Genomic DNA, 13158 nt, shown 5'->3' with positions numbered 1-13158 from the left:
TTGAGTGCGGATGGCAGAGGGTGAGCTTGTGCTGTCATTTTTTCTGTTGACCGTTTTGTCCATTTACTATGCTATGGTTTTGTTTATTAAATATCCCAAAAACTATCTTGCTTCACTATGGACTTTCTCTTCGAAAACGCGTCACAGTTTATAGCCAAGTTTAGCCTCTCGGTGACTCAAACATAACTGGGGATTGAGCCGCCACATGGGGTTTGTGCAGAAAGCCATTCTTGTGCATACTTTTTGCTAATATATTGTGGCAAATGAAAGAGAAAAATGATGAACAGACATCATGTGGGGGAAGACATTGCATATCTTTATTCTGCAGTTTCTAGAACAAAGCTTACATTTTTTTTAAATATTCCCTTACTTTGAAATATACAGATATTTTCACAAATGTTGGTGTTATATATTAATGTATAGAGAAATACATCTTGATACAAATATAACATAAAATATGACAGTAAAACTCTTGTCCGCTGCATGATTGAATAGAACAGACATTTCATCATTTCCTCTGGCTGCCAAACTATAAATGTACACTGCATTGCTTATTGCACTGTAACACTGTTATGTATTATGATAATGGATGCAGTTCAGATATGTTGTGCATGTGTCTTCTTCACATTGTGCTTCTAGGATCCCTCTGAGGGATTACAAATGTATGTTTGCGATATATCATCAACAGGAAGCTTTATTTAGAATGTGTTAGTGGTGGATTTTGCTGTCACGCTGTAGCCACATGTGCAGGCAGTTTGATAACACATGCTTTTGATCATCCCCCTATCATTGGGTTAGATCTCCCTTCAACTGTTGATGGAAACACAGTTTCAATGAAGATGTCCATGCACCTGTCACCATGAAGTTTTAATGAGGATTTTCATTCTAATGTGCTGCAGGTTCTTAGCCCCCCACTCACACCACCTTTGGTGTGCATCACTCCTGTTACTCTGTTATTGTGTGTGTGGTGTGCACCTGCACTCTTCTCAATGATCCTGTATATACATACAAACAGACCGATACTTCTAGTATATTTGTAACACAAACAGCATCATTTCTTTGCAAGGCATTAAAGCCAGTACCAGAATCTATTTAACCATGACCAACGATACACAGCTGCTTGTTTCCTTCCAGATGACAACAGCACCTCTCTTAGCTTACCCAAGTCGTTGTAAAACTCAAGTCATAATGTTTCACCACTAGAGAAAGTCAGTGTGTATTACTAGAGCACACAGTTGTGTTGTTTGTGAGTATGGCTACATTAATAGCTCTGTTATTCAGAATGACAGTGGTGAATTACAGTGGTGTGGTCCTATCGACTGTAAGACCAGGCTTAAGCCTGTAAGCAATATCTCAGTCTTGAACTCAATTGTATGCAGTTGATTTGCATCCATTCAGTCTGATATCAACAATATTAGCCACTCATTTTATTTGTAACTGAAGTCATTGACATTCAAATTCATTCAAAAATAATTTTAACTCAACAATTTTGCTGCACAGATCCTTTTTAACGTTCATAGGTATTTTGCTTTACGCATAGATTAATGTCAAACCCCGTCCATTGATTGAGGCTATGAGATTACATTTTCTTTTTAACAAAAATTCCACCTTGTGGTTGTCTCTTCGTGATATGGGTGCACCAATACAATGTGGTTCATTTCAGAAATCTGTGGGGCTCTTCATGCAATACATTTGGCCAGAACTGACACTTGTGTATTATATCAACTGATTTAACAACTCTATTAGGTTAGTTGAAAGTTCAATAACCAATATTAGGTTCAACTTAATATTATTGCTTTCAACTAACCTAATACAATTATGTGAAATCTGTTCAATATTACATTTAGTTAATGTCAACGTTTATAGATATCAACATTAAACGTTTGATAATATGACATTTCTGTATACATTATATATTAACATGGGCTAGCATCACGACAAGTACATCTCAAAGAAGGTGAGGTCAGTTCATTCATCTATCCACTAACCATGGTCCATGGCAGCAAACCACAACAACTAGGCCAGATTACAGACAGAATAATGTGTAGATGTTTTGGTTTCCTTCTTGAACTTCCCTTTTAGTGCCATAGTTGTGGAACCTACTGCTGCAGGTCTCCCTTGAAAAAGAGATAATTGATCTCAATGGGATTTTACCTGGATAAATAAAGGTTTTGAATTTGAATTTGAATTGTCTCATGGGAAGTACTATCTGACTTTCTCCTTTCTAGGCCTACAAGAAATGTCAAAACAATGGAGAGGTTTCATTTGGACACTGGCAATTTTCCTCTACTTGACACACATTCATGCTCCTGGTTGATGAACCCCTTTTAGTTTTAAGTCTTGCTTATCCAAAATAAGTAATTATTGCCAAACAACAGGATACATTTTGTCAAGCCATTTCAATAGGTAGCAGTAGGATAATTTGAATACATTTGAATAAGCCGGACGGAACGTGTTCTGCTTTAGCTGCTGTCACCCAGAGAGGCCAGTATGGAGATGGCCTGCGAGGCGAGTTTACTGTTGCTGTGCTCTGCCAGTTTACTGAGGCTCTCCTTCATATTCACAGAGTGCAGCTCCTCCTTCATCACACCTACAGCAGACAGGGGTGGAAGGGAGAGCAGAGGAATCAGTGTGAGATGGATTACAACTGGGAGTGTAGAAGGCCTCTCACGCTGACTTCGTTGCACCTGTGTGAGCACAACTTTTATCCACTGATTTCAGCATCATTATGACAGAATGTGCTCCTGGAGACACGGACCATAACTGGAAGTACCTGGAGTTATCCCATCTAAACATGGTCTCTGGTTTTACAGCGATTTTAAACATAGCTCTGCTCAGCTTGTGCAGAGGCTTTGACTGGAGACTTGTGTAACACATTCAGTCTTAATTAATGAAAAAAGGACAAGTTTTTATGATTTATGTTTGTTTTAGGCACTTTTCTTTTTCTAAAGCTTGTATCAATGACACATTTGTTTGGTACCTCTGCTGCAGTGGGCATTGGACAAACTGCAGTTTTAGAGCCTTGTGCTTGGGGATCACCTCTCGAGATTTATGGTTTCAGGGTATCTGTTTTAGCGTGCTTTACATTACATAAATTAGACATGGAATATAATGTAATAAAGCAATTTGGGGTGAAGTGTCTTGCCCAAGGACACATTGATATACTGGCCCCAGTGGGGGTCAATGTGGGATTGAACCGGTGCTTTCTTGCTCCCCTGATCTGAGGGTCACCCACTAACCCACTGCGCCATGGCCGCCACGCTTGGCTAAAGCAGAATCGTTTCCTAAAGTTATTCATAAATACCAGATGCTGGAGATGGTTTTGGTAGTTTTATTGGCTCCTGCTAGATTCAAAGGTTTATTGTCATAACATATACATAACGACAATAACAATACAAATAATCATTATTAAAAAGATGCTGATAACCCAAAAAACAAGGTCTTCGAGTCCAAGTGTTCAGCAAGATAAAACATCTGCATAGCATCAGCCTAGTGTCCACAAACAATTCTGTATGTCCCTACCTGCTGTGTGGCTGCAGATATGTTTTGATGATTTGTGACTGAAAGGTGGAAACTGAACAGTACAAGAGCTTGATTGAAAATACTGCAGGTTGCAGAGATATTGCTAAAAATGTGATAAATCATCATGGGGCTTGTGAGGTGGAACACTTACTGGAGTTAGCCAGGCTGCAGATCAGACCTAAAGCACTGAACTTGACTTCGATCGCCCCGACAGGATCCTCCAACATCTCCTTCAGCATAGTGAGCAACTCAGAGTCCCTAAACGCTTCCTTCATAGACTCTGACACACACACCCACACACACACACACACACACACACACACACACACACACACACACACACACACACACACACACCACACACACACACACACACACCACACACACCACACACACACACACACACACACACACACACACACACACACACACACACACACACACACACACACACACACACACACACACCACACACACCACACACACACACACACACACACACACACACACACTCCACACACACACACACACACACCACACACACACACACACACACACACACAGCACACACACACACACACACACACACACCACACACACACACATATTATTTTTAGTATTGGGCTGATCATAAACCCTGCGTAGCCAAAGGTTAGCTGATCATTACTCCCACACAGCAGCGCACCATTATTCCTCCCCATGTCCCTGAGTTGGAATCAAACAACTTACAGAATAGTTGAGTGACTTAATGTTTAGGGTTCAACAGAGCAGTTCACCACCACAGACCAGGTGGAGCTGAGTGACTACAGCTGCATCAAACTGTTTACACCACATCGTCCGAATGACAATTTCAATATTTATGTATTTACAATGTTCATTATGGCTGGAATAATTTTTTCTTCCTTTTTGCAACAACATACAAAACTATATATTGCATAGTAATGCAATGAAGGTTTTTTGTTGACTTAAAGTGTCTCAAAATGCCTTACCAATGTCAATGGCAGATGCTATTGCCAGGGAAACCAGGGCCTCGTTCTGCATGATGACATGTTCACTTGTTGCCATGGAGATAAGGTGCCGAACCCCATCTGCTTTGGCTACAGCATGGACCACTTCCTGTCAGACAGAGGACATGTTCAGTGCTGCACGGTCATGACGTTAACAGACAGGAATGATGAGCCAGCAGAAAGAGGTCTCACTGCGCTGCGACTGTGTCTGATGAGGGCAGCCAGGAGGCGACTGGACTCCCCCCGGACCCCTGCATGGTCTTTGGCCTCACACCACTCCATGACCCGGGTCAGCAGCACAGCGTCCCTCCCCAGCACCAAAGCTGCCTCCTCTGCAGCACAGCACAGAAAAGAGAAATTAGGATTGAAGACGTCGGTACAGAAGCTGTCAGATTAAAGATAGCAGTGGGGAACCCTTCACTAAGGAAACCGTTTTAATAAGAGTGATTCATATTTGAATTAAATGATCCCCCTGTGGAACTGAATGTTATCAACAAACATGTTGGACTGGACAGAGGGATAAGTGAGAATGTAAATGAATCCAGGGAAAACTGCATAAAATAGAAAAACTGGAAAGGTTATTCTGTTCTGGGTGGGACACAGTGGCGGCGCCAGAGATTTTCTCTAGGGGGTGCTGTGGGGTAGCTTGACGTTTCATAGAGGGTGCTCAAAAAATTAAGGGTTTCCCATTAATGCACCAGCACTACAGTTGAATTTTCTACTGCAACACTCCCCACGCACACACACAGTGTACCCGCGACTGTTACAATGAAGGCTCGGTAATCAGCTCACGGCATATAGGTGTAAGCAGGGGTAAAGTGCTATTTTTACAAGTGGGGAGTGGACCTCACCTCCTCTAGGAGGGTCCTCACCTTCTTCTAAGATTTTTTTTTAAATATTGAAGTTAAAAGCATCAATCTGGTGCACTTTGAGAGCAAAATGAAGAGATCTATGGATATACTGTATCTCTCAACATACATATGAAACAGAACTGTAAACAGATTTTCTATTTCTTTATAGATATTTTACAACTCCCCTTTTAAAACAAACCGTTTGAGACCCACTGAGATAACTAGACTAAAGTTAACTATCTAAACACTGAGAGTCCTTTACTTCACCTGAGCTGAGGTTATCTGAGACTCTCAGTCTGACAGGAGATAGTTCTCCCTCCACCTTGTTGTTGAAAAAGCTCCTTATATCCGTTAGCTTGGCTAGCTAGCACCAGATGCTAACCACAACGATCTCCGGTAGATACCCACCGGTGCGTGAGCTCTCTCGCTCGCTTGCGCACGCACACAAAATGGCTCGTGCCACACACACAGAGCAGAGCTTGAATGAAACACAGAGACCCAGAAGTAAGCTACTTGTACTCACGAGGCTATTATGTGCAGAATCCCTCTCGCTTTCAGGTGGTTTTGATTGAGTGTCCACACGTGGACGTTTAAGGACTAAAAAACGATCCATTTGTCACTTTGCTGTTAGCAAATAATGTGGGGCTCCAGCTAACAGGAAGTCACTCAAGTGTCTCAAAGTCATTTAGCCTATGGGTAGGTCACAAATCTAATGGGTGCTGGCCATTGGCCTAATCATATCACCTGTGTTGGCTTTATGTTTTTGGTCAAACATTTGTTTGTTTCATATTTGCATTGATGTAATCAATAATATTTCTGATTTAATTTAATAAAAATAATAATAATTTTCGGGAAAAAAAAAACAAAACACATTTCTTGGGGGTGCTTAGGGGGTGCTTTGGCCCTGGTGGAACGCCTCATATGGGGAATAAAGGACAAATGATCATAATCCCTGTTATTCTTTCTTTTACATTCTTCTTCCTTTCAGTCTAGTTTCCTCCTCAGACAGATCAAACCATGCTCATTTTTGTTTGATAGTTATTGCCTCACTGTTTGTTTGTCTGTTCATTTGTCTATTGTACAAATGTGTCTGTTAGGCACCTGAGGAATACATCAAGGTTCATTCTGTGGAACATGGTACTCATGCATTATGTCTGTTACATCGAAACATTCCCTGTGTGTAACTATAAAGTGCTGTGCTAACCATGTCCGTCCACCATCATGCGCAGTGTCCCCAGCAGTTTGAACTGCACCGGCGGCATGTCGGAGCGCAGCAGGCTCTTTATCCTCTCCGTCACCCCGTCCTCCAGCATCCGCACTTTGTTAGTGGCTGCAGACACAGAGCATCCTGTCAGTTGAAGTGTCACAGCAGCGTACATACTGTTTCCTTTGATCAGTACCAGGAATGGCCAGGTTTCTGAGCGCGCTCAGTCCGGCGTGTTGAACAGACACATCTCCTTCGTCCACATGTTGCTCCAACAAGGTCAGGATGTGAGGAACCACCCCAAGGTCCAGCATCTTCACACAGTTACTATCTGAGAAAACACAGCAGGCCAACACACATGTTCTGTATTACAGCACATATACATTTCAAAACTCTCACACAGGCACTAATATGCTTGACAATAAACATTGTATTATTTAAAAATAACAAGACATTTTTTTCAAGAAGATTTTAGATCTGAGATCTAAAACAACCGTTTTTTGGCCACTTGGTGGCAGAAAAAACAAGCAATAAACTAAACTCTGAAACACCATCAGCTGTTAATACACACACATCATACTTTGATTTGGTGCACTTTGGTGCACACGTTCACCAGTGTGCTGCCTGCTGTTGAGCAAGCAGTGTACTTTTCCACTGAAGAAAGGTGTCTGCGGCTGCTGGAAATGACACTTTGAGTGTGGTGACGTGGAAAGAGTGGAGTGCCGTAGAAAAACAAACCATGAAGTGAAAGGAGCTAAAAGGGTTAGCAGAGCTGCAGAGTTAGAGAACATTCTCTTTGGGTTTGCTGTCCGTGCTTTTCTGATTCTGTTATAAACTTGGTCATTGCAACTTTCAAGAAAATTGCTGTGTAATCTGTGGGTATGTTTTGCTTGATTGACAATTGTGGATTCATAACCACATGGGTGATCTTTCCTGAAAAATGTCTCACCATTTCTGGCAAAGTTGGCGATGGCCAGGGCTCCGGAGAGTTGCAGCTGTGTGTTGGAGCTCTGCAGCCAGGACAGAACATCCTGATACACCACACCAGAGCCCTCCCCAAAACACTTCTGCATGGACTCATCTGACACACACACACACACACACACACACACACACACACACACACACACACACACACACACACACACACACACACACACACACACACACACACACACACACACACCACACACACACACACACACACACACACACACACACACACACACACACACACACACACACCACACACACACACACACACACAACACACACACACACACACACACACACACACACACACACACACACACACACACACACACACACACACACACACACACACACACACATATCAAACATTACATCATCTCAACACTTTGATCAGCAGAAAGAGGCTTCAGTCAGAACGACAAAAGAGGGAAACAGGTGTCTACACTGAGACAGTGGTTGCTACACAGATGTTCAGGTGTAACATCAGCATTGCTCACCTCCTAACAGCAGAGACACGATGAGGTTGGAGGCGATCTTGATGCTGCAGAGGTCGTGGGGGTCAGATCCTCCCTGCAGACTCCGAATCATCTCTGATAAGGCCTCTGGTACTCCTGACTCTGCAAACTGCAGCTTCAGTGTATCTGGGGGTCCAGCGCAGTTTAATTGATCATTAGTAACAGCTTACAATATCTTCCAAAATAGGTACAACATCTTTACAAAACAAAAGACAGCCCCAGGTGGTAGATGGTCCTTAGCATTACCTTATGATGGAAACCCGGACATTATAAAACACACAGCCCTTGACAAAAATGAGTAACCATGCTAATGCCGCACTGGGGAAGATTATTTTGAAATCTGTATGTCGATTCTGTGGAACTAGTCTCATCAAAGGGGGGATTTGGCAATAGCACAGTTCCAGCACGACAGCTGATTGTCCAGTTAGTACAATCAATGTGATCACTGATTGATTGGTTGTATTGCCCACAACAGCCTGACAAACACACCCCAATTCTGATGGCTCATGGTAAAGCCTGACTTTATTAAAAGCTTCTTTGAGAGGTTTAGAAATGGTTCTAGAAAGAAATATCAAATCAATATTTCCCAAGCCTTCTTCCTGAAGCAACCTTGAGCTCTTACCACTCTCGCCCAGAGCCCCCAGTATTTCCAGGATGACATGTCGGCGCTCAGCGTCAGGCGCCCGTTTCAGCTGGAAGGTCAGCACCTCTGCCATGCCTTGCTCTGCCAGGGCCTCCCTCGCTGAGTCTGCAAACACACAGCTCTACACATATGACAGTGTGCAGGCACCTGGTCATCCTGACCACCACTGATAGCCATCGTACATCTGCAGCTTTTACAAATGGTTATTATTCTGGCTTAGTATTTAATTCTAGTTCCATGTGACAGGAAGTTAGTTATTAGTTATAGTTAGTAATTCTGAAGTGTTGTGCTCCAGTGAAGCTGATGTCTGTTCGTCCTGTGCCATCCTTCGTTCGTAGCCCTTGAGAAGGCCTTACGTGTAAGTTCTTATGTTGTGACATTATATTTCTTTACTTTGAGTGCATTCTTGTGATTAGATGCAGCGAGTTATAGAGATTGAGCACGTTTAATTTCATACATGTGTTCTAGCATCTACAGTATGTATGTTGCCATTTATTTTAAGTATTCATATCTCAGTTCAATGCAATGACGTATATTGTGTTTGCATATTCATATTTCATATGTTGTGACCAGTTATCTGAGCTAACATGTGTGTAGTTGTTTATGTAGCCGAGATAATAAAGGTTTGAAATGAAATTGGCCTAATGTCATGCTGTCCTTGTGTATAGATATGTATGTGTTGTTATTGAGTCATGTAAGTGATATTGACAAGTAGCCTACTTTTGTTTGTGTATTTTTCAGTTTCACACAAAAAAATACACAAACAACAACTTGTTGACATCATGGTCCTGAGATGTACTGTATGGAGGTGTTTATGTTGCTGGATAACTGAGAATGGGAGTTCAGTGAGGCCAGTATAGTTATTAAGGAATTCATTGAAGTTGTTATATAACAGTGTTGGCTTCCTTTTTGTGCCATAAGAACGTAAGCTGTATAAGCTCTGGCTCATTGCTTTTCCTCTCCTCTCCTTGAGAAAATTACAGATTTGTCTGTTTGGTATTTTTTCTCACAAACAGCATTTCTTGGACCTGTTTACTTACAAGTAGTCTGTGTTTTATTTGACAAGGAGAAGCTAGGAGAGCATGGAGAACATTTAAACATAACTCAGAGATAACCCTTAAGCTGTAGAGCATGTCTAAATTACTTACAAATCCATCCATCTTCTATCTCTTACCCGAGTCGGGTCGCAGAAGTAGCAGTTCCAGTAGAGGGCACCAAACTTCCCTTTCCCTGGCAACATCAACCAGCTCAGACTGGTTGATAGTTTACAAATCATGTTTAACTAATAATAAATGACTGACAAAAAACAGTTACTAAATAATCACCCATGTCTGCCAGGTTACAGAGGGCCAGCAGGCAGACGTTGACCAGGGGGTCGTTCTCCGGATACTGCCTGATGATGGACACCAGTCTGGGGATGACCCCGCTCTGCACCAGCTGGTCCTGCTGGAATGCTGGGCCAAAGAGAGGCAGTGAGTTTACTTCCCTTTAACTTCAAGCTCATGATTTCATCTCATGGTCTCAAGGTTTGCTCTACCTTATATGGAAATGATAACTGAGTATAAATCTGTGTAAAAGATAGAAAAATAAAAGATAATTTCACGTTTGGTAATCATATATATAGTAGTTTCACCTTAACTGTCACTAGTGGTGGAAAAGTAACTGCATTTACTCAAGTATTATAAGCAGCCAGTTGTTAGCGGAGTATTAATAAAATGGGTAAGAAATGGAAGGATGTCTGGAGCAGTAGACTGTGAGAGGGGAGGGGGTCCAGAGGCAGGTGAACCTCATTGTTAGACTATGGATGGGAGATGTGGAAGGTGAGCAGGAAGTGTCAGTGGGTAAGTTGGGAAATTAAGAGCACCAACTTCCTGAAGACAAATATTGACGGTCTAATAAAACCAATTACTATGCTAGTAAATCAATCTATCAGCACGAGGGAAGTTCCATCATCCTGGAAGGTGGCCACGGTGACACCGATATTTAAATCTGGGGATAAGGCAATGATGTCCAATTACAGACCAATCAGCATCCTCCCCTGTGTCTCTAAGGTAGCTGAGAAATGGGTGTCAAAACTAATCACCAAACACTTAGATAAAGGTTTCGCTCCACTCCACCCAATGCAGTTTGCTTTTCGTGCTCACCACTCCACTGAGACAGCTAACTGTGTCTTTGTGGAAAAGGTTAAATGTATGTTGGACATGAGCCCATATGTAGGTGCTGTCTTCCTTGATCTCAGGAAGGCTTTTGACTGTTAACCACCAAGTGCTCCTTACAAAGCTGACATATTTCAATTTTTCGGCAGATTCAATACAGTGGGTTAAGTCTTACTTATCGAACAGAAAACAGTGTGTTTTGGTCAACGGAGCCAAATCCCCCTACCTTGTGAACCCTGTTGGGGTTCCACAAGGTTCCATTCTTGGACCATTACTGTTTTCACTGTACATTAATGACTTGCCTAATGTATGTCCTGAGTTGAATGTGCAAATGTATGCTGATGACGCGGTCATCTTTGTACACGGGAAGAACACTAAAATGATCTCATGTTGTCTCTCAAAAGCTTTGGACAAGGTTCAACACTGGCTGAACAACATTTGCTTACTGTTAAATGCAAAAAAAACAGTATGCATGATGTTCAGTAAACGACCAGTCAAAATCGAAGGATCCAATGTGTTTTTAAACGGAGCAGAAATAGAACTAGTCTCCCACTTCAAGTATCTTGGAGTCATACTGGATTCGAACTTGACTTTTAAGAAACATATTAAGAAAGTATCCAATACCGTTAAATTCAACTTGCAACATTTTAAACAAATTAGACCTTTCGTAAGACAGAATACCAAGATGGCTGATGGTGTGTGTCGTGGCTCGGTAGCTCCTGGTTCAAACCACCGGCCTCGACTACAACCTACAATATACAAGACTGTGAACGGCCTAGTTATTGTAGAAGATGAGTTACTTAACTTCCTGGCGGTTAAAATTAAAACTATGACCCAGGATGAGCTAGTCCAGTTGTTCTCAAACTTTTTCTGTCAGGCCCCCCCTTTGGAGAAAAAAATAAGTCGGGGCCCCCCCAACACAAGTCAGGCTCAGTGGCGGCGCCAGATATTTATTTGGGGTGCTGTGGGGTAGCTTGACGTTTCATAGAGGGTGCTCAAACATTTAGGGTTTCCCATTAATGTACCGGGCGCTACAGTGGAATTTTCTACTGCAACACTCCCCACGCAAATACACAGTGTGACAGCAGTAGCGTGGCGTGGGGAAAAATGTAGGGGAAGCCCATTTTTTGGGTCGGGGGGGCGGTCAATAACGTAACCAGATGAGTGATTACAGCGCCCGGTATCATTTTACACACATTTGTATCACACAGATGCAGGACTTGCACACGCCTGTTATCTAACCGACAGGTCCGCACGCACTCTCCAGCTGAAACTCTCTTCTTATTAATTTAAGCATTTTACTTATTAATGTATGCAGACAATCACACCATCTATGTGATTTTTGGATTTACCGTGCCTCTCAATTGCCCGTGACAGGTTGGCAAGGTCGATGAATCCTGAAGTTGCCCAAGGATTGTTCAGGGAGCACGAATCCTTGTCAAAAAGAAGACATGGCCAGCCAAATAGACGCTGAAGTTTAGCGCTTCCAGTTAGCCACTCTGTGCGGACATAATTGTCCTCATTGAACGTCCGATTCTCTCCCTTTTTCCTCTGTGTACACACAGCTGGAGTGCGGGCATTGGCCTGTCATCTGATTTAATTTTCAGTTGCTGCTGTAGCGGAAGTTTAGTAAAATTATGTTTGATTAAGTACGCCAAATCTCCACCCTCCATAATGCTTCATTTGCTTGATAATTTCTAACGGCGGTGATGACAGTTACAGTATTAAAACTGATGTTGATGTGATTTGATTGGATGGCAGTGTCCAATCAAATCGCCAGCCGCCAGCCGCCCCTGAAGGGAAGCTAGAGGCGGCTGGCTTCCCTTGGCATGGCCCTGACCAATCACAGGTTGGCAGGGGCATCACGTGGGCCTCATCTGATTGGTCAATCCCTCCATTTTTTTCACTAAAGGAAGCCAGATTCGGCTGGCCTCCTCTCGCAACAGAGAGTGCAATCTACTGTTTCACCATAACATCTAGAGGGGCGCTGTTTCACTCTTTGTAAAGTACTCAATGAGAATGGGGGAGAGCCGGCCGGCAGCAACACACAGCAAAGGAGAATTATCGAAACAAAACAAAGTGTTTTTATTTATTTATTTAAATTATAACTACAATCCGAAAAAACAGGGGAAGCCTGGCTTCCCTTGGCCTCCGGGAGAAAACGCCACTGTGTGACAGTTACAATGAAGGCTCGCCGCATTTAGGTGTAAGCAGGGGTAAAGCGCTATTTTTATAGGTGGTGTGTGGACCTCACATAGGGGGGTCCG

General features: G+C 42.6%; 1 protein-coding gene across 1 annotated transcript in view; it reads right to left on the bottom strand.

Moving 5' to 3' along the window:
* Positions 1 to 295: 295 nt before the first annotated feature.
* Positions 296 to 13158, bottom strand: part of si:dkey-191g9.5 (rap1 GTPase-GDP dissociation stimulator 1) — a 38850-nt gene continuing 25987 nt past the window's right edge. The window contains exons 5-14 of the mRNA XM_034239730.1: positions 10061 to 10189; positions 8715 to 8840; positions 8075 to 8218; positions 7534 to 7665; positions 6781 to 6915; positions 6585 to 6710; positions 4722 to 4861; positions 4512 to 4638; positions 3674 to 3802; positions 296 to 2590 (exon numbers count right to left, since the gene is read on the bottom strand). Of these exons, the coding sequence (XP_034095621.1) occupies positions 2463 to 2590; positions 3674 to 3802; positions 4512 to 4638; positions 4722 to 4861; positions 6585 to 6710; positions 6781 to 6915; positions 7534 to 7665; positions 8075 to 8218; positions 8715 to 8840; positions 10061 to 10189 (1316 nt within the window). The 3' untranslated portion in view covers positions 296 to 2462. The remainder of the gene's footprint in view (positions 2591 to 3673; positions 3803 to 4511; positions 4639 to 4721; positions 4862 to 6584; positions 6711 to 6780; positions 6916 to 7533; positions 7666 to 8074; positions 8219 to 8714; positions 8841 to 10060; positions 10190 to 13158) is intronic.

The sequence above is a fragment of the Gymnodraco acuticeps genome, unplaced genomic scaffold (assembly GCF_902827175.1).
Source record: "Gymnodraco acuticeps unplaced genomic scaffold, fGymAcu1.1, whole genome shotgun sequence".
Lineage (NCBI taxonomy): Eukaryota > Metazoa > Chordata > Actinopteri > Perciformes > Bathydraconidae > Gymnodraco > Gymnodraco acuticeps.
Note: the sequence above shows the minus strand (reverse complement) of the source record. Positions and strands in the feature narration are given on the sequence as shown.